General features: G+C 44.8%; 1 protein-coding gene and 1 long non-coding RNA gene across 4 annotated transcripts in view; one reads left to right on the top strand and one right to left on the bottom strand.

The window, feature by feature from the left end:
• Nucleotides 1-19,718, top strand: part of Msra (methionine sulfoxide reductase A) — a 313,151-nt gene that overhangs the window by 210,148 nt on the left and 83,285 nt on the right. For all 3 annotated transcript variants that reach the window (XM_048421858.3, XM_048421857.3, XM_048421859.3), the window contains one exon: nucleotides 17,590-17,696. In XM_048421858.3, coding sequence (XP_048277815.2) covers nucleotides 17,590-17,696 — 107 coding nt within the window. The remainder of the gene's footprint in view (nucleotides 1-17,589; nucleotides 17,697-19,718) is intronic.
• On the bottom strand, nucleotides 3,020-7,082 carry LOC146892280 (uncharacterized). The gene is made up of 4 exons (XR_015004876.2): nucleotides 6,873-7,082; nucleotides 5,687-5,839; nucleotides 4,421-4,610; nucleotides 3,020-3,582 (listed from the first exon to the last, which is right to left on the bottom strand). It is a non-coding gene; the product is annotated as an uncharacterized LOC146892280 (long non-coding RNA).

The raw sequence follows: 19,718 nt of genomic DNA, 5'->3' as shown, positions 1-19,718 counted from the left end.
CTTAGCATGTCTTCATGGTGAATCAGCCTTCCTGAGGGGTGTTATGGCCAGTTGATTGACAAGTCCAGTTGGATTAACCCTTAAGGAAGAGACAATAATGTGTGACATTCTAACCTATGGAGCATGTCACAATGTCATGTCATGCAGAGTCAGAGGTAGAACTCCCACTCTATTCTTTTGACTTGGAAGAAGTAACTGGTACTTAATGAACTTCAACAAAGCCTTTGGGATGTGATGATAGGTATATTAGTGTATTACTTGTGAGCTATTATTTATAGATAATTTACATTGGTATAGATTCTTATATATGATACAAATTCAAATTATATTTGTTATAATAAATATGCTTCTATTTCTGTTTACAATATTTGTGCACCTATGCAAAGTTATTTTGTGATATTGTATGCATGCATGTTTCTACCTCTGCTTAAGACATTTTGTATATTGATGCAATTTTAGGATATGTTTATCATAGTGCACTATACATTTCTACCTCTAATCAAAATACTTATATATATTGTTTATACATTGAGTCATTGTCCTCATTTGTGTCACATTTGATTAAAAATTGTTTTATCTTTTTAACATGAAGCCTTAGTATTTAAGCTATAGGTATTAGAATTATATGTCAATAGTCATCCATGTTTTCATACCCATAGTTAGACTAGTCAGGTTCTTTAGATGCATAGAGACTGTATTCTGCATAGATAGGTAATCTTCAAACACTTTAAAGAACTGTAGAATATGGCATGTAAATAACTTAGGATTCTGTTGACATGAGACATGATTGCACCTGGCAGCACCAATCTATTCCCAAGAGAATGTTGAGCACCACAGAAACTCCACTTGGAGCTTGTTTTCTTCTTGGCAAAACTGGCCTTTGGGCAAAGAACTGTCATTACCTCAAATACTGAAAAAATACATGTTGTCCAAACTGGACAAGCCTTCTTTTTCGAATTTTCTTGCCTCTGAAATGGCTTGTCAGAGACTCTAGGCCTTAGCCAAGGTTGGTTGCCCCAACATTGCAAATGAGAATTTGGGTGATTGCCCAGGTAGCCAGTTGTCTCTGTCATTTCTTGCACCTTTTGCAAGTTACTTGATTGCACTTCCTGTTTACTCAGGTAATATTTCCCTTCTCAGGTCGTTGATGGGTTGAAGACTAGATAGTAGTCATAGTTATTTTTCTCTTGTGACTTAGCCAAGTCAGTTTTAATATAAGACTTAGATGCTTTAGGGTAGGATAACTATTAAAACATTTATCATATGTTTCTTGTTTGATGTTGTTCAATCTGGTTGTAATTCTAATTTTTATGTATGTCTTTGCCTCTTTTTCCCTGGACAATACTTGATATTTGTTCTTATTGTATATAGTTTTATATTAGGCTTAGAACTCTCTTATTTAAACAAAAGGGGGAAGTGTTATGGGAACTCCTTTAGCCAATAGCCTTTAAGATACCGGCCCATTTTGGGCATGGTCTCATGTATTATAAGTGCAGACAAAAAGTGTGCGCAGCCCTCTTTTCTGCTGGATTCGGTTCCAGTTCTCAGCACGTGCAGCGCCAGTGCTCAACCTGCCGCACACAGTGGCTCATCTCTAGGTTGCCTGGAACTCCTAACACAGTATGAGAGCTATGCAGATAGCTGGAGTGATGAATTGCTGAGGGAATCCCAACAAGGGGGTTGTGTGCATGTGTTCCATGTTTTCATGCTTCCCCTGTTTCCTACACACCACTGTCCATTCCAAGCCCACATAGCCCACAGATGTAGAAGAGCTGGAACAGGAGCCCCATCTGTCCTGCTCTTTCACGAAGTCCAGCATTTCCATCCATACTTTATCTAGCCACCCTTCTCCCTGGCTTCTACTCCAATTTCTCCTGGAAGCTTCCTAGTCTTTGTCCATATACTTTTAAAACTCTCAATCAACTCCTCCTCCTCACCCTTCCTGCCCCACCTCACGTCTGATGGCAAGATTCTAGATCCCCTCTGGAACTATGGCTGGACTGGCCAACAAGCTATCATCCATGCAGGGTTCCTCAGTTCATGAATAAGTCTGGAAAATCCTGAGGACTCTTGTGTATGTTTGTGAGTGTGTGTGTGTGTGTGTGTGTGTGTGTGTGTGTGTGTTAGGGGTGCTTGTATGTGGGGTGTGTGTGTGTGTGTGTGTGTGCGTGCATGCGCGCACATATATTCATGTGGATGCAAGTAAACTTGTGGAGACTAGAAGTCTATAAAAGGTGTCCTGTCCATGGCTTTCTAATTTGTTTTTTGAGGTGGGGTCTCTCACTAAACCCAGTAATCACTGTTAGCTGGACTGGCTGACCAGGGAGTTCTGGGACTCCACTTATCTCAGCCTCCACCCCCAGCACAAGGCTTATAGACATGTACCAGCACACCATCTCTTCAGACCTCCAAGGATGCCACCTCCCTAGACAGTTCCCTCTGGCCTGCATGTCCCCCTCACACACGCTCTCTCCATGAAAGATTACTCTAGGCATTTTAGTATGGCTGCCCCATAGCCTCTCTCCAGGTTCTCTCTCTCTCTCTCTCTCTCTCTCTCTCTCTCTCTCTCCAGGAAGAGCAGCCAGGGTCCCCCCCATGTACCCTCCCATGCTCTCTACTGGGAAACATTAATTGCAGGGAGAAAAAAAAATCCTGTTTTCTGCCTGTTTCCCATCAAGTGGGCAATTAAGTGCTGGTGTCCATATATTTGAACTTGCCAAATTAATATCTGAACTTTATTGTGCTGACCCTTTTAAGTTAGTGGGTTTTTTTAAAATAAGTCACCAGTTTTGAAGGACTATCCTTTTTTTAGAGCATGTATAAGAAATCTATCATCTGCAAATAATTAGACAGTGGGAATTATATTGTATTGCTAATGAGCAGATGTGCATGCTTGTAGTGGGGGAACAGCTGCACATACACAAAATGCAAAAATGGCTCAAACCCAGCATTATGAATTCTGCAAGGCCCTTCAGTCTTTTAAGAATTTCAGGGAACAGAGAAAAACCGAACAAAGAACCTAGTATTTTTTCTTTATTAATTGTTCTCTCAAGTGTGCTTCCCCTGCACAGCATCATCATACATGTGCACAATATCCCTGATGTTTGCACTCTCAAATGTCTCTTTCATAGAACGCTCATATGGAACAGGCTGGCTCTGCCTTTTGGTGTTATTCAGATCTGATCACTCCAAATGGATTGAAGGGCGCGTGCTGGGTACCATTTTTATGCTGGCCACGTGCTTAGAAGCTTATGTATGGAAAACCCTATTTGATGCTTAAAAGCACACATGAAAGTTAGACCCATTCTGCAGATGGACAGACTTCAGCTGAACAGACTGCCCCAGTGAGGCAAGAGGATTCAGCTGGCGCCTGCTAGTATATTGCCATTATGTGACAAGGATGGGATTTGTTCTCCAGGGCTCAGTTCCAAGTCTGGTATTCCTCCTCTGGTAAGACACGTGACTCCACATTGTTAAGTGATGCTTTCAGAGAGCAGAAGGCATGACCCACGGTAACTGGAAACAGCTGCACACTTGCCAGTGGCTGTGGCTCCTGCGGCGTCTGTTACAATTTCATACATGCTGTTAAGGATTAGCAAGAGGAAGATAATTGGGCTTTTGGAAACATTCAGAGGAATCGCACACATTTTACATCATCATTTAGAATCTGAAAAATTTGCACTTCAGCAATAAAATATGAAGTCAGAAGAACTATTACACTTCATTTGATGTCCTAAATTAGGTAAGGGGAGGATCCGAGTTGATGGCATTAGCAGGAACTGGAGTTTCTAGGCCTCAGTAATGGCAGGGTGGGCCATCCGGTTCAGCTCACACACTGAAAGCTACTTACGATGTTGGATAGGTAACATATTTAAAACACACTGAAAACATGACAAGCAACTGCTGACAAGTTGTGAGGAATGACCAGATTAAGACAAAAGGAAACAGGAAGGGAGACAGCAGAAGAGAACTGGAGATACCCATATTCTGAGAGAATTCTCTAACCCCATAAGTGTGGGTTTGGAGGTTCTTATTAAGACGTGGAAGGTATGAGCAGCTCAGGGCCCTTAACTTGCTGGACGCATATGAAGCACCTGGAAGTGGCCTGTCTTCTCAGTCATACACAGAATACACACAAGGCCAGATAAAGACAAATGTTGCTAAAGGATTTAGAATCACATGGATTAAGATTCTCTTACCATTGCATTATTCTCCTAGAAATCAGTAGCAGTGAGTTATCCAGAAAAATCCTCTTATGTTAAGAAGAAAATTTAATTTTGAACTATCTTAGCATTGTAGCTTACATGGGAAATGTCCCTCCCCACCTCCACTCCTATTTGAACACTTGATCCCCAGCAGGTGGCTGTTTTGAGGCTGTGGAGCCTTTAGGGAGTGGGGACTAGCGGGAGGAGTGACTCACTATGGAGTGGGCTTCAGGCTTCTGGTATGATCCTGCTTCTTGTCCTGTCTCTTCTTCCTGATCTATAATGAGGTAAGCAGCAGATATGGAAAGTTCTGCCACCATGTCTTTGTCTTTCTCCACTTCGAGGGACTGTGTCTTCTCAAACCACAAACCAAAATAAATCCCCCTCCTAAAGTTGCTTCTTGTGCTGATGAGGAAAATTAGAAGCAAATTTAGTTATTAAGGAAAAATCATGAATGGTTAGAAAATATTTTAATTAGGTGTGATTCAGATACTATATATCCAAGTTCAAAGGGCATGGTTAAACAGATTTTACATCCATCTGTGAGAGGAAAGAAGATTATTCATCTCAAAAAACAAGAAACCAACCATAAAGTAATCTCAAAGAGTAAGGAAAGAAAGAACCAAGATCATAAATCAATGGCATGAAGCTCAAACCAGCAGTGATGATGACCATGAGAGTCAAGACTTTCCAACATGTGCTGGTAAAATGTTAGTAAAGTCAGTCATTTTTAAAAAAAAAAAAAAAACCAAGGTAGATATTTCCTGCAGACTCTGGAGATACTGCCAGACTTTGAGGACATCTAGAGCACTGAACTTGAGAAGAAAGTTACACTGAAAACAAACCCCTTAAAAATAGAGCCCAACAGACCTATCCTCTTTTCTTATCTGTCTTGTGGTGGCATGGGCACTGGAAAGATGCTCTCTCTGCCCATCAGTGGAAGAACTGGCCCTGAGGTCACAAGAGCAGGAGAGCTGTCCCTACTCCTCACCAGCACCACCAGTGACCCCTGCACCTTGTCTGGGAAACATGGTAGAGCTGCCCCTGATGGTGTAGGTGGGAGAGAGCTGATCTTGAAGGCATGAAAGCAGGAAAACTGGCCCCACCCTTCGCTCATTGCTCTAAGGGTGAATTAACCAGGGCAGTGCTGGAGAGCTCACCCTGGTGAGGACAGAGGAGAGCTGGCAGGCTAATCAACCCTGCAGCTGCCCAGTTCCAGAACCAGGTTTAAGAGTTGGCCCACCCCAACATCCACCCTATCAGTGCTCTACTAGAGCACATGAAGGGGCCGGCCCTGCAGACCCAAAGCTGCAGGATCTTCACACACAGGGCAACAGCAGGACATCCAAGAGGAGTCTCAGTGAGGGCCCAGCATTAATAGTGTAGCAGAAACCAGAGGCCGCAAACCAGACCAATGACTCCTTGCAGTGAACACTTGCACATAAAGATGTATGGACAACGGGGTTTACTGCATGACTCACTGTTTCACACTGTAGCTTCCATGACGAAGTTTTTAATTTTTCCTTTTTCTTCCTTTCTTTCTCTTAAAATCTGTTTTATTGGGGGGGGGGGGTTGCAAAGGCAGAGGGCAGATGTGAAGGGATTGGGAAGTGAATGGGGTCAAGATGCATGATCTGAAAGACACAAAGAATAAATAAAAAGAAAGTTTTAGTGAAATGAACCCAACAAGGAGAAGTGAGCCCGGTATCACTAAAGAATCCTGAATCGGGTGCTTCAGTGAGTTCTATCAGCCTTTAAGAGAGAAATAGCCGCTGTCTTAGATGTCTGTCTTCCCGGGACTGAGGAGAACAGGAGCCTGTTCCATACCCTCACATAATCTTGATACCCAGATCTGAGCACATGAGAAAACAAAACCACAGGACTATCTTACCTATGGGTATGCAGACATCCCCAGCAAACTGTTGGCGAACTGAAATCCGCGACGTCTTGAAGACCACACTTGTGACCACGTGAATTCCATGGCACAGGGTTTAGCCAAGTGTTAACCAGTTTCAGTGTTAACTGAGGAAACTGGCAGATTAAAAAAGCCGTGACTGCCAGAGTTGACGCAACAAGGTAGTCAGCTTAAATTCATGTTCGTAAGCGCAGAGCGGGAAAGGGTCTGTGCAGAGGCCTACTGTGCGCACGTATGCGACTTAACAGTGAAATGTTGGGGAGTGCAGCATGCTCGAGCCACCACTGTGGATTTTCTTCTTGTTGTGTGTTTGTATTGGTTTGTATTTGTCTCACTCTGTAGCCCAGGCCAGCCCGGAGCTAGCCCAGGCCAGCCCGGAGCCCATTGTCATGGAGCCCAAGCGGGCTTTGAACTCACAAGTCCTGCGATTAGCGATATGAGCCACCAGCCCCGGTTCTACTACAACCTCTAATCTGCCTCGGACGAGGGTGGATGGGGCTCCTCGTTCAGACTTAAGTCAAGGAGAGAATGACTGAGTGAAGCTTACTTCTCCCCAGCTCTCTAGGAATGTGGCAGAAATGGCACCTTCCCATCCTAGCTCCTAAAACTCCGGCCTGGCCTTTGAGCTCTGAGCATAAGCAACCCCATGAAGCAACCTACCGAAGGTACATCAGCTCCCACCAGCCTAGACCCCCCAGGCCCTCGGAAGCAGGAGAAGTCAGCAGGAACCCTTTCTACCAAGTGAGCCTTACCTGAGCAACAAATAAACTATCAGGTTCAGTCACGAGAATTTCACAGAGGTACCTTGAAGAGTAGTGCTATTAATAAATCTCTAATAGTGTCCACTTAGCCACGGGACAGCCGGAAGACCCAGTAATCGGCTTGTGACCATGTCGTTGCTCTTAGACTATCCCCAAACTTAGTAGGAACCCAGTGCAACCCCTACAGTTCTGCGGCCGTGATGTTGCTGTCCTTACTCTCCTCCCTCCTCCTCTTCCCCCCGCCCCTGCATCAGACTTGGGAAAGAAAAGATTTTCAGGATTTATAAAAGCAAGTGTTTTCTTATGTAACAACAAGAACACAGGGAACGTTTTCTTCTGTGTGTCCTGAGTCATTGTAAAACAGGCTGCTGTGAGCTTGATGCAGGCACACGTAAACAGATGGTGCAGGAAAGTAGAGGGTGTGCCTGAGCACAGAGGCAACAGCTGACACCATTGTGGCTTCCGAACACTGGGGAGGGGACTCTTTAATAAACAGAGATGCTTTTCTTACCGGAGAAAACTGAGGTGAGTTTCTGCCTCATGCCACACACAAAAAGCAATTCCTTGTGCATTTAAGACCCAAATGCCAAAGGTAAGATATACAGACCTTCAGATGAATGGCATCATTGTGATGTGGGAGTCTGGAAGTATTTCCTATAGATGACACTAAAAACAATAACCGTAAAGGCAAATAACTTTGATAAATTCAACCATCTTAGTATTCTGGCTTATCGTAAAGCATTTCAGGGGCTGGAGAAATGACTCAACAGTTAAGAGCACTTGCTGCTCTTTCAGAGGACCTAGGATCAGTTCTCAGTATATTGTGATGGCTTACAATCACCTGCAACTCTAATTACAGATGATCTATACCTTCCACTGACCTCTAAAGACACCAGGCAGATAACAGGTATGCTTGCATACATGAAGTCAGACACTCCTACACATAAATTGAATATAAATAAAATTAAGCCAACCAAACCACTGTAAAGAAAATGCCCATTTTCTTTAATGAGATTATATTTGATAATGGATTTCTACCCAGAGTTTTTAAAATATATGAAAAAGATTTTCTTTTTAGAAACATAGATTGCTGCAAAGGAATATGGCCAAGGTATTTAAATAGCAGTGGAGAAGCATAAAATTAAAAACAACATCGTTATCAATTAGGAAAAGGTAAATTAAGGTCCAGCAAGATTACATCATGAATGGTGCTGACTGACAGAAAGTAGAATATCAGACTTCTGCGAATTGGCAGGTTCTTGCAACTTCTGGATTCTTGATGGAGGCGCATGGGCTTTGTAAATCAGGGTCACTGGTCTGGGAAGTGGCCTACATGTAGTTACACTGAAGATGTGCAAACCTCACTGACCAGCACCCTTAACAGGTGTGCACCCACAAGTATCTCATGCGTATGTGTAGCAGAGTGCATGTTGAAAATGCCCTTGGCAGTCCTGGGCTGGACATGCTCGCCACAGAATGAATGCATCCACGGTGGATGGGTACTCATTCAAGAGATGTTCTGAAGCCTCCGAATGAAGAAATGTGAGACTGAAGCCATTTCATTTGTATAAATTTGAAAAGTAGGCCAAACTAAACTAGAAGCCACTGTCATCAGAAGAGATGCATGGGGAACAGCGGTCCTCCATTTCTTTATGTTGATGGTCTTTATGTGGGCATTTGCTTCATGATACTGAATAACGATACTGTTATCTTACTGTGACATTGAAGCGTATACTTGATAAATTTCATATTATGTGCTTTGGTACATGTATGTACATGGTTTATATAGTTTTCTATGTTGAATCTTACTTTCATTTCTTGTTGCTATGTTAAAATAATCTGACAAAGGCGACTTAAAGGAGAAAGGGCTTATTTTTATGTCACCGTCCAAGGTGCAGTCCATCATGACAGAGAAATCAAGGCGGTAGAAGTTTGAAGCAGCTGTCAGGTCCCATTTATAGTCGGCAGTAGAGAGTAGATGCATGGTTGCTAATGAAGCTCACTTTCTCCATTTTATGCCATCTATTTATTCTTGGTGTTGTTTCTGTAAACACTAATGGTCTGTGCTGGTCTGTGCTGGTGTGTGGTGATCACTGCTGGTCTGTGCTGGTGTGTGGTGATCACTGCTGGTCTGTGCTGGTCTGTGCTGATCTGTGGTGATCACTGCTGGTCTGTGCTGATCTGTGGTGATCACTGCTGGTCTGTGCTGGTCTGTGGTGTTCACTGCTGGTCTGTGCTGGTCTGTGGTGTTCACTGCTGGTCTGTGCTGGTCTGTGCTGGTCTGTGGTGTTCACTGCTGGTCTGTGCTGGTCTGTGGTGATCACTGCTGGTCTGTGCTGGTCTGTGCTGGTCTGTGGTGTTCACTGCTGGTCTGTGCTGGTCTGTGCTGGTCTGTGCTGGTGTGTGTTGTTCACTGCTGGTCTGTGCTGGTCTGTGGTGATCACTGCTGGTCTGTGCTGGTCTGTGGTGTTCACTGCTGGTCTGTGGTGATCACTGCTGGTCTGTGTTGGTCTGTGGTGATCACTGCTGGTCTGTGCTGGTCTGTGGTGTTCACTGCTGGTCTGTGGTGATCACTGCTGGTCTGTGTTGGTCTGTGGTGATCACTGCTGGTCTGTGCTGGTCTGTGCTGGTCTGTGGTGATCACTGCTGGTCTGTGCTGGTCTGTGGTGATCACTGCTGGTCTGTGCTGGTCCGTGGTGATCACTGCTGGTCTGTGCTGGTCTGTGGTGTTCACTGCTGGTCTGTGCTGATCTGTGCTGGTGTGTGGTGTTCACTGCTGGTCTTTGGTGATCACTGCTGGCCTGTGCTGGTGTGTGGTGTTCACTGCTGGTCTGTGCTGGTCTGTGGTGTTCACTGCTGGTCTGTGCTGGTCTGTGCTGGTGTGTGGTGTTCACTGCTGGTCTGTGCTGGTCTGTACTGGTCTGTTGTGGTCTGTGCTGGTCTGTGCTGGTCTGTGTGCATACCTTTGCATGTAGAAACCAGAAGACAACCTCAAGTATTATTCCTATCTTACTTTTTAGAAAGGTTTATTCACTGGGACCTGGGAACTACTAATTAGGCTAGGCTAGTCAGCCAGTGAACTTCAGGGATCCACTTGTCTCCACCCCACTAGCACTGGAGTTACATGTGTGCAGCACTGTGCCCATCTTTTTGGTAGGTACTAGAGATGGAACCCAGGTCTTCACGCTAGTGCAGCAGGTACTTTCTGGCTAAGCCATCTCCCCACGCTTTGTTAGCTATTTTGATGCGCTCTCTACCTCCCTTTTGATGAAACAAGGGCTATCCATTCATTTCCTCATTTTAAATTTCAAATGAGCTGTCAGTTAAAATTGACAGAATTAATTTTTCAGTCAGGTAAAGTGAAACTGTTCAATATTCATGGGATTCACCGCAGACACCTGAGAGAAAGGCCAGGTGTGCCTAGAAGAGCTCTTGGGTTACAGTAAGAAGCTGTGTGTCACTGTGAGGGAGAGATACTCATGACCGGGTGGAGAATGAGGGAGCACGATGGTGTCCTCTCCTAAGGAGAGCCTGTTTTCCAGCCACAAGAAGGAGGCAGCGCTGGGGTGAACTGTGTGAGCTGTGGTCTTCTGTGCCACTGAGATATTGAAGTGGCTTTCAGTGCCGTCTCTGCGGAGACAAACTAGTGAGTCTGTTCACAAGCAAGGAATAAGAGAGCAGTTTTTCCACGTGTGTGAAATGACTGCAGTTCTGAGTCATTCATCCGCAGTTTTACTTCTCACTGAGAGAGATTTTGAAGAAGGAATTGGAGGTCTTCAGAATTTTGGATAGCCATCCCTTCTAAGCCTCTTCCTGGGCTGGAAGAGTCAGACACAGAATGCAGATGCACCATCCCAAGCAGGCCAAGGTGGGATAGAGGACTATGGGCCTTCTCTGAGAGTCAAAGAACGTGAGAAACAGTAGAAGAAGGTGGGCGGTAAGTCAGCTAGAACAGAGCTAGCGACTATTGTGGAGTCAATCAGCTTCCCTGAGGCAGAGCCCGAGGCAGGGATTCTGCACCTGTGACTGGAGGAGGACAGAAGGGTGGAGAGGAGAACCTGCGAGTGAATGAGTGAAGAAGAGAGGGAAAAAGAAGCCGAGTGAGGACGTGGCCTCTGGAGAGGTCTTGGCCCCAAGCATAGCGGAGTGAGGGGAGCTTGGGAGGTATGGCCAGTGAGCAGGTTCTGACCAATAAGACAATAGCTGATGGTGAAGTGGGAAGCTTCTAGGAAGGCTGCTTAAAGATGGAAGAAGTCAGGGCAGGCTGGTGGCTCAGTGGGTGAAGAAGGCACTTGATATGCAAGCCTTCACTAAAAGGTGAAGAAGAGAACCGATAAGCTGTCCTCTGTCCCCCACATATGCGCCATGCCATGCACGTGTCCACCTGTACAGGTCATAGACACACATGCGATAATAATAAATAAAAATTAATGAAGATAAAGATGTAGGAAGTGAGAGGTTTTGTCCATTCACCTTTCCTCCTCCTGCCTTCTCTTAGTCTGTATATTGGCCATAGGGGTTACAGGAACAGAAGATGATGTTTGTCCTTGAACATAAAGCCGTGTGCTAAAAATAACTAAATGAAAAGAAATCTGAGTCCCTGGTGACCATGGAGCCACCGATTCCCAACCTCAGTAAAGCTTCACTTATTTAGCTAAAGCAAGCACAGTTCTATCTCATTTCATCGTCTCTGTTTCCGTCCCTGGTAACATGAATGCTGTTCCCATGGGCACCATGAGACAGGACATATGCATAGAGATTCCTGGACAGACGGGTAGCCAGGCTGATCACCAGCAAAGACAGGGTGTGCTTTAATGCTTCTCTCTTCTACTGCCCAGACTTGTAAATAAGAAGTAAAAAAGACCCTTTGTGGTTTTCTTTATATAGTTGAGAGCTTTATATCTAAACTGTTTATACTAATTTTAATTTTTACTTACCCCAAGTCTGTTGTTTTAGATTTTAAATGTCACTTAAAATGCTGCCTTGGAACACTCAGTTTGAAATGGAGTGTCTTCCTCAAGCCCCTCGTCTCGGCTCAGGGAGCTATTTGGAAGAGGAGGCAGAAGGATTCTAATGCCAGAGGGGTTGGATGACACAAAGCAACAGTGTTCTCCAGACACAACAGGAATGACACACAGATGGGCTCACGGAGACTGGCAGCATGTGCAGGGCCTGCACAGGTTCAAGCTAGACAGGGTTCCAGTGCTAAGAGGAGGAAGTAGACATGAGCTCCCAACCATAAACAGGAAGTTACCTCCAATGACAACCACTTGCAGACGAAGCATTCTTTTCCTACAATGGAGTCTACCTGGGTATACAAACCACACCTAAGGTCAGGCCCCGTGCCTAGCAATAGATACTGGTAGAAAACGAACTCAGTGATATTTTTGTAGATTTTTTTCTTTCATATTGCTTTGTTTGAGTGTCTATTTATTTATTTATTTTATCTTACTGCCCTTTTGCTTGTATATTATGGTTTCCAATTTTGTATCTTTATGGGTCTTATTTTTGTGTGTGTACATACCTGTATTTCTCTCTCTCTCTCTCTCTCTCTCTCTCTCTCTCTCTGTATTTCTTGTGCCTTTTCTTTGCTTTTATTATTCTGTTTTATTTTTTAATTTACTACTTTGTTTTCTAATGAGAGAACGAGAAGACATGTAGTTGGATGTGTGGAGAGGTAAGGAGGGTCTGGGAGGAAATGAGGAAGGGGGAAAGCAAGACCAGACATATTGTATGAAAATATATTTTTAATTAAAATGCTGTTTGACAAAAACAAATTTAGAATATTTTATATTCCCTTGTGTAAACCTCCATTCTCTTGAATTCTGAGAAAGTCAGCGTGCAACATGTATGTATGTGGACTTGTAAACGAAATAATAAAAATTAAAACAATACCACACTAGCGATCATTGAACTTAGTGGATACAGATATGAATATGGACATGGAAGGCGTCCATGATTCCTCTGATGTTGTTGGTTTCTCCCCTCCTATGGTTCCCATTTCTTCCTATTGCTTTGCTCAGCCGCTTTGAGCATGAAGGCTGTACATAATAATAGCGGAAGTCATGGTCCATTAATATAAAGAAACAGGTCTCAACCAGAGGCAGTTTTGCCGCCTAGGGGAGATGTAGCAATGTGTAGAGATAATTTTCATGTCACAACTGGGTGGGCATCAGTGGATAGAGCCTGAGGATGCAAATATGTGTCATAGAATGCATAAGGCAGCCAGGGACCAAGGATCATCTAGCTCAGGGTGTGGGCAGTGCGGAGGCTGAAATGTCTGTGTAGAAAGAGCGCCCACTGTATTTTAGCAGTTCGGTTGTCTGATTGCCATTAAAACACTTAGATTTTACTTTAAGGATATTAATTGATTTCTTTACTCTCCCTCCATCTTGAAAAGAGCTCAAGTGAGCTTTGTCCCCTGTCCCCCCCTACTCCCACCCCCAATGACCTAGTTAACACTCTCCCTAGTTGGCAGCTTATTAGACTCCTTGGAAGACTGATGCTTAACCAAGATGCACATTTCAGGGTTGCCTCCTGGGGTGCTGTGACTTAATACTCAGGAGTTGAACACATTTATAATCTAAACCCAATGGATTCTTTGAAGGCAGCTTTGATTTGTGTTTTGAAAGCACTTTTGAGGAATAACACATGGAGAAGAGCTGGTCAACATGTTGGCCCTTATGAACCTTATAGGTAGACTCAACAAGTTGAAACTCTCAGGCTAGCATCAAAACTGTGAAAATGAGCATGTTTTATAAAAGATAACTACATACCGTGCTCATTTTTTTTCATCCTGTTTTGCTCTAAGAAAGAGAACTGTGAAAGTGATGTCCCTGGCTTTGTTCCTGGGGAAAGAAGGTATATACTGTGAGGTGCAGAGTTTGGAGGTAGAGATGGAGTCCTAGGGTGAGAGGACCCACTGGGGCACGTGGTTAAGATAACCCACAAGACCGGGTTCTGTGCACTCACTCACTCTGTTTGCTTGCTGGGTTAGTGACTTCTTAGTACTGTGACTTCTTAGTACTGTGATGGAGGATTTGGATGAAGCAAAGGAGGAAAGGCTTACTTTTAGCCTTAGGTCCCAGAGGGTTCAGTCCATGGCTGCTTGGCTCTATTGAGTCTGAGCTTCATGGTACAGACAGAGCATAAGGCAAAGGGTGCTCACCCCAAGTCAGGGAACAAGGTACAAAAGGGTTGTGCATAAACATCCTACCCCACCCTAGCCCCTAGTTACCTACTTCCTCCAGCTAAGTCTCCCCTCCTACAGTTTCTACAACCTTCCAAAACAGTGCCATCAACTAGGAGCCAACACGTGAGTCTATGAGGAATGTTTCACACTCACCATAGCAACCATCCCAGAATCAGAAGCTTCTGTGATCCAGCTCTGGAACAACACCCTGCAGCAGATCCACTGACTCTGGTTTTATTACCCTACTCCCTGGTGTATTAATCTCCATAGAGTGGAAGGCATTGGTGAAGGGCTGCAGGAAACAAAAGGAAGGCTCTGTGTGCCAGTAAAATGTGGATTACTCCAGGTTGGGAGGAGGGCTGCTCAGACCAGAGATCAAGACAAAAGAGACTAGTAAGAGAGAAACAGTGGGGTTGAGAACAGGATCCAGGGCCTAGACACAGGAATGCTGGTCTAGAACCAGCATGCTGGACACCACATGACCAAAGCCTGAAAGGAGTGAGGAATGGGGGAGCTGTCAATTAGGAGGGCAGTTCAGGGCAGGGAAGGGAAAGCTGAGTTCAGCAGTAAGAAGGGCAAGGAAAAAAACAAATGGCGGCAGAATGGTTAGGATGAGTGAAGCACCTCAGTCAGAGCACTGCTGCTGTGGGACAGGTAAGGGAGGGAGAAGCAGAGAAGTCTAGGAGGACAAGGACAAACAGGTAAAATCAGATGTGAGGAACTCATCAATTTGAAATTCTTACCAACATCTGATGCAGTTGTGTAAAGTTTTAGCCTGAGCTATTTTACTAAATTGAAATCTCCAAGTTCAGTGTGTGTGTGTGTGTGTGTGTGTGTGTGTGTGTGTGTGTGTGCAGAAGGTGTGGGTGTGTTGGTTTCACTTCCTTTGCTATGATAAAATACCTTGAGATAAATACTCTAAGGAAAGAAATGTATTTTAGCACACAATTCTGAAAGGTTACAGCCCATCCTTGTGGGGATGTGGAGGCAGCAGGAACTCAAAGCAGCAATTCACATCCACAGCCAAGAGCAGAGAGAATGCATACCTGCCTGCCTGCCAGCTTAGCTGATTCTTCTCCTTGTCATTCAGTCTTGGGAGGGAACAGCCCATGAAATGATGCCACTCACATTCAGGGTCGCTCTTTCCATCTCAGTCAACTCAGTTACGAGCATTCTTCACACTCGTGTCCACAGCCAATCAGTCTAGACAGTTCCTCACTGAGCCTCCTTTTTTCCAGGAAATCCTAGATTACGTCAAGTTGACTATTAAAACCAACCATCACAGTGGGTGTGTATATGAACGTGCATATATGTGTGCTGATGTGCACTTCTGAATGCACATTTGTGCCCGTGTGTGTGGAGGCCAGAGGACATCAGGAGCCCTGCTCTATCTTTCTTTGTCTTGTTTTCTGGAGACAGAGTCCCTCACTAAACCTGTAGCTCGGCTGGTAGCCAGCAAGCCCCAGCAATCCTCTTATCTTCCCTACCACCACCACTGGAACTACAGGCATGCACAGCTACACACAGCATTAGTGTGTGTGTTGGGGAGTGGTGCTGGGAATTTTGACTCAGGCCCTCATACATAGACAGCAAGCATTCTTACCCATGGAACCATCTCTCCAGTCTTAAGAGTTCATTTTAACAGGATATTGGGTGCTGTAGAACAATGGTTTTACCCTGTAAAGATTTGTTTCTTGTACTTGTTTAATAAAATGCTGATTGACCAGTAGCCAGGCAGGAAGTATAGGCCGGGCAACCAGGCAGGAAGTAGGGGTGGGACAAGGAGAACAGGAGGATTCTGGGAAGGGGAAAGACTCAGTCTGCAGCCGTCACCCAGATGCAGAGGAAGCAAGATGAGAAGGTCTCACTGAAAAAGGTATGCCAAGCCACGTGGATAACACAGACAAGAATTATGGGCTAATATAAGTTATAAGAGTTAGTAAGAAGCCTGAGCTAGTAGGTCAATCAGTTTATGATTAATGTAGACCTCTTGCGTTTCTTTGGGACTGAACAGCTGTGGGACTGGGCAGGACAGAAACCTCGATCAACAGTTGGGGAAATAAAACAAAACAAAATGTTTTATAGACATTGCTCTTACCTGCAAATATGTAAATAAACCTTCAGTTTACCTATGTCTCTGAGCCCTTGGTCTTAACTGTACTGATTATAAAAGATTAGAGATAGAATATATTTGAATACTACTTATACAAAGACTTGTGCATATCCTCAAGAGGACACTGGAGGGGCTAGCTGTGCCCTCTCTGCTGTTTGCCTAAGTGCCCCCTCCATGTCTGTGCATTGAAGACTCACTTCACAATTCATAGCACTATTGGGAGGTGATGGGATCTTTAGGAGCTGGGGCCTGGTAGGAGGAGGTTAGGTCATTGGGGACTTACTCTTAAAGGGAATATTAGGACCTCAGCCCCTCCTCTTCCTCTTATTTGCGAGGTGAGCATCCCACTCCACCGTGAGCTCCTGGTGATGTGCTGCTTCACCATAGACCATGGTGCCTAGCAGCCGTGGACTGAGAACTCTGAAACTGGGAGCCTAAACCATTCTTTCCTCCTTACAGGTGGATTTCTCTCAGGTGTTTGCCACAAGGATGGAGAGCTTCTCCCCCAGAGCACCTGCCCATCACAGTATAGATAAATGAGTGAACTGTTCTTTAGGTGTTTGCCTGTAAAATGATCGTTTATGGGGTATCTGCTATGATCCAGGGCTATGGTAAATGAACCTAAGTTCAGAGATATTTGCTCTAATTAAAGATTTATTATTTTTTAAAATTATACACATGTGGGGAAGAGGGTATTGCATGTTGAATGTAGGTGCCCACAGGGGCATTGGAGCTGCCTGGAGTTGAAGTTACAGGTTGTGAGCACCCTACATGGGTGGTGGGAACTGAACTTAGGTCTTCTGTAAAAGCAATATGCTCAATTAACCACCAACTCAACTCTCCAGCCTTCTTCATTGTAATTAAAACAGGTGTATTTCCTGTCTGAGTTAGGGTTTCTATCGCTGTGAAGAGACACCATGGCCATGGCAACTCTTATACAGGAAAGCATTTAATTAGGGCTGGCTTACAGTTTCAGGGGTTTCATTCAACATCATCACAGCAGGAAACATGGTGGCATGCAGGCAGTCACAGTGCCGGAGAGGTAGCTTGAGAGTTCTACATCTGGATGTGAAGGCAGGAAAAGAGCCTGTGCCTCACATTGGCTGTAGCCTGAGCTTATAAAATCTCAAAGCCCACCTCCACAGTGACACACTTCCTCCAGCAAGGGCACACTTCCTAGTAGTGCCATTCCCTGTGAGTCTATGGGGGGCCATTCCTAATCAAACCACCATATTTTCATACTCATTTCAAGAAACTGACATCTAGATAAAATTAAAATAAGCATTTAGTATAACTGGTGACATCAACCTCGTGGAAAAATACTTATATCTTTCAGCATTTGTCTATTGATACCAGTGTTATTGTCCCAGTGGTCCCCTAATCCTCTCTGTTTTGGCCCTCAGGCATGCGCCAAGGCAATGACTACGGTACCCAGTACCGATCGGCAATCTATCCCACCTCCAGTGCACAGATGGAAGCAGCCCTGAGATCCAAGGAGGAATACCAAAAGGTAGGGCTCCCTAACTTTGGCCTGCTCAGACCAGTGTGACCTGGGCCAGCTTGGTGTTAAAGGGAAGTTTGACTCTGTCCACCTGTGATCATACTCCAAGGCATACATTTTAACCATTTCTGGCAATCTCTGAGCAGAGCCCTTGTACCAAAGAAATGGGTGTAGTAAGAGTCTAAGAGTAGACCTGTGGGTATTTGGCCTTAAAACCACCTCATCGCAGTGGCTATGTGGTGCTTTCCCTCTGACAGAATCTGTTTGACTCACAGACATTGCTTTTCTGTGTTCTGGAGCTGGAGTCTGGAATCAAGACTGTGACAAGGAGGGCTTGGTTGGGGCCCAAGGGAAGGACCAGTTCAGGTTCTTTTCCCTGTCAATGTCACATGGTCTTCCCTGTATGTGTGTCTCTGTGTTCAGTCCTGCATTTATAAGGACATCGGTCCTGTTCAATTCAGGCTAATCCTAGTGACATCATTTAACTTGATGACTACTGTGAAGACCCAGCTCCAAATAAGGTCATGTTCTAAGAGCTTAAGGCTCCAATAGACCCTTTCTGGAAGACATAGATCAACCCATGATATACACTTTCCATTGCCAGCAACAGTAAACTTAATTATAATAAAAGCATTTATCAGAAACATATACATTACATCATGAAAGAATTGTTCTATTAATTTTTGTACTTTTAGAAAAATCTCCAGTAGAGATTTGGTTCTTTCAAAAAAAAAAAAAAACTTGAGTTGCTTTCATTTTTAGAATTCTGTAATAATACTCAAATCTTAATGAAGATATTTTCTGACTTAGCAGTGGCTACTCTGGTGCTGTAAATCATGTGGGATGGCCGCCGCAGTAATAGAGGGGGTACTGAGGAAGGCTGGGATAAGGCTTGCCTGTAGTTGAGGTGCATTGCCTCATCAGTTCCACTGTGATAGGAGATAGGTCTAAGGGAGCTGCTGAGAGGGTTGGCTCCTCCCATCATGTATCTAAGGCTGTGACATCAGCTTGGATGGTATGGTAGACAGTATGGGGCACAGTCCCCATGCCTGCTGTCCATACATGGTTCCCTCTGTGAATCTGGGCTGAATTTTGTGACGTTTCTCATATTCTTTTATGGTGACTGCAACATCAAGAGACCTCCATTTTCAGGAACCAAAGTGTCTCATGATGTACCCATGGGTGTGAGGAAGGAGCAATAAAGCTAACTACATAACTGTGCCTTGGTGACCATTATGATGTCCGTCTTAGCCCAAGTCCCAAGGTGGCAGAGCCCAAGGTGTGTGAGGGCTTGTGAGTGAGGCCCTTGTGGGATGGGGGTTACCAGGAAACAGGATCAGGGGACAGGAGGAGTAGATGAGAGAAGGAGTAAGGCCCATGCTGGCCGCTGTCAATATCAGGTTGTTTGAGCCTCCTGAAATCACCTGTCATTCTCGCCAAGAAGCATCTTTCCCTGGGAGCCGTCATACATGGTGTCACCTTGCGCTTCTGGCTGTGGAGACTTCCACATCTCAGGGTAGAAGGCAAGAGGTATGTGACGTGAAGATGAGAGAGGCATTGTCGGTTTATGGCGCTGCAGAAACTAAGAAGGGTCCCTGTAGGACACGCCTCAACAGCAAGGTCTGTGGGAGAGAGAGACAAGTGACCTGATGGAGAAGTAGCTGGAATTAAGTGTGTGCATCCTAGTTTATTTCTGCTGCTGTGATACCATATCCTGACCAGAAGCAGCTTCAGGGAGAAACAAGTTTATTTGCCTTATGATTCCAGGTTACGGCCTATCATTTCTGGAGAATCAAGGCGGGAACTTGAGTCAGCTAGCCATCTTATAGCAAACAGTAGTAAGGGAGAGAAAATAAGCGCCTGCGTGCTGCCTGTCGGCTTGTGCTTAGCTGCCTGTGTCCTCTCTTCTACAGTTCAGGACTGCCCTGCCCAGGGAATGACGCTGCCCACAGTGGGCTGGACATTCCCATATCAGTGCCTTTAAGCCAACCCCCCACAGGCATGCCCACAGGCCAGCCCAATGTAGCTAAT

This window comes from Myodes glareolus, chromosome 12, assembly GCF_982192425.1.
Source record: "Myodes glareolus chromosome 12, mMyoGla1.1, whole genome shotgun sequence".
Lineage (NCBI taxonomy): Eukaryota > Metazoa > Chordata > Mammalia > Rodentia > Cricetidae > Myodes > Myodes glareolus.
This window is presented reverse-complemented; position numbering and strand designations above follow the sequence as displayed.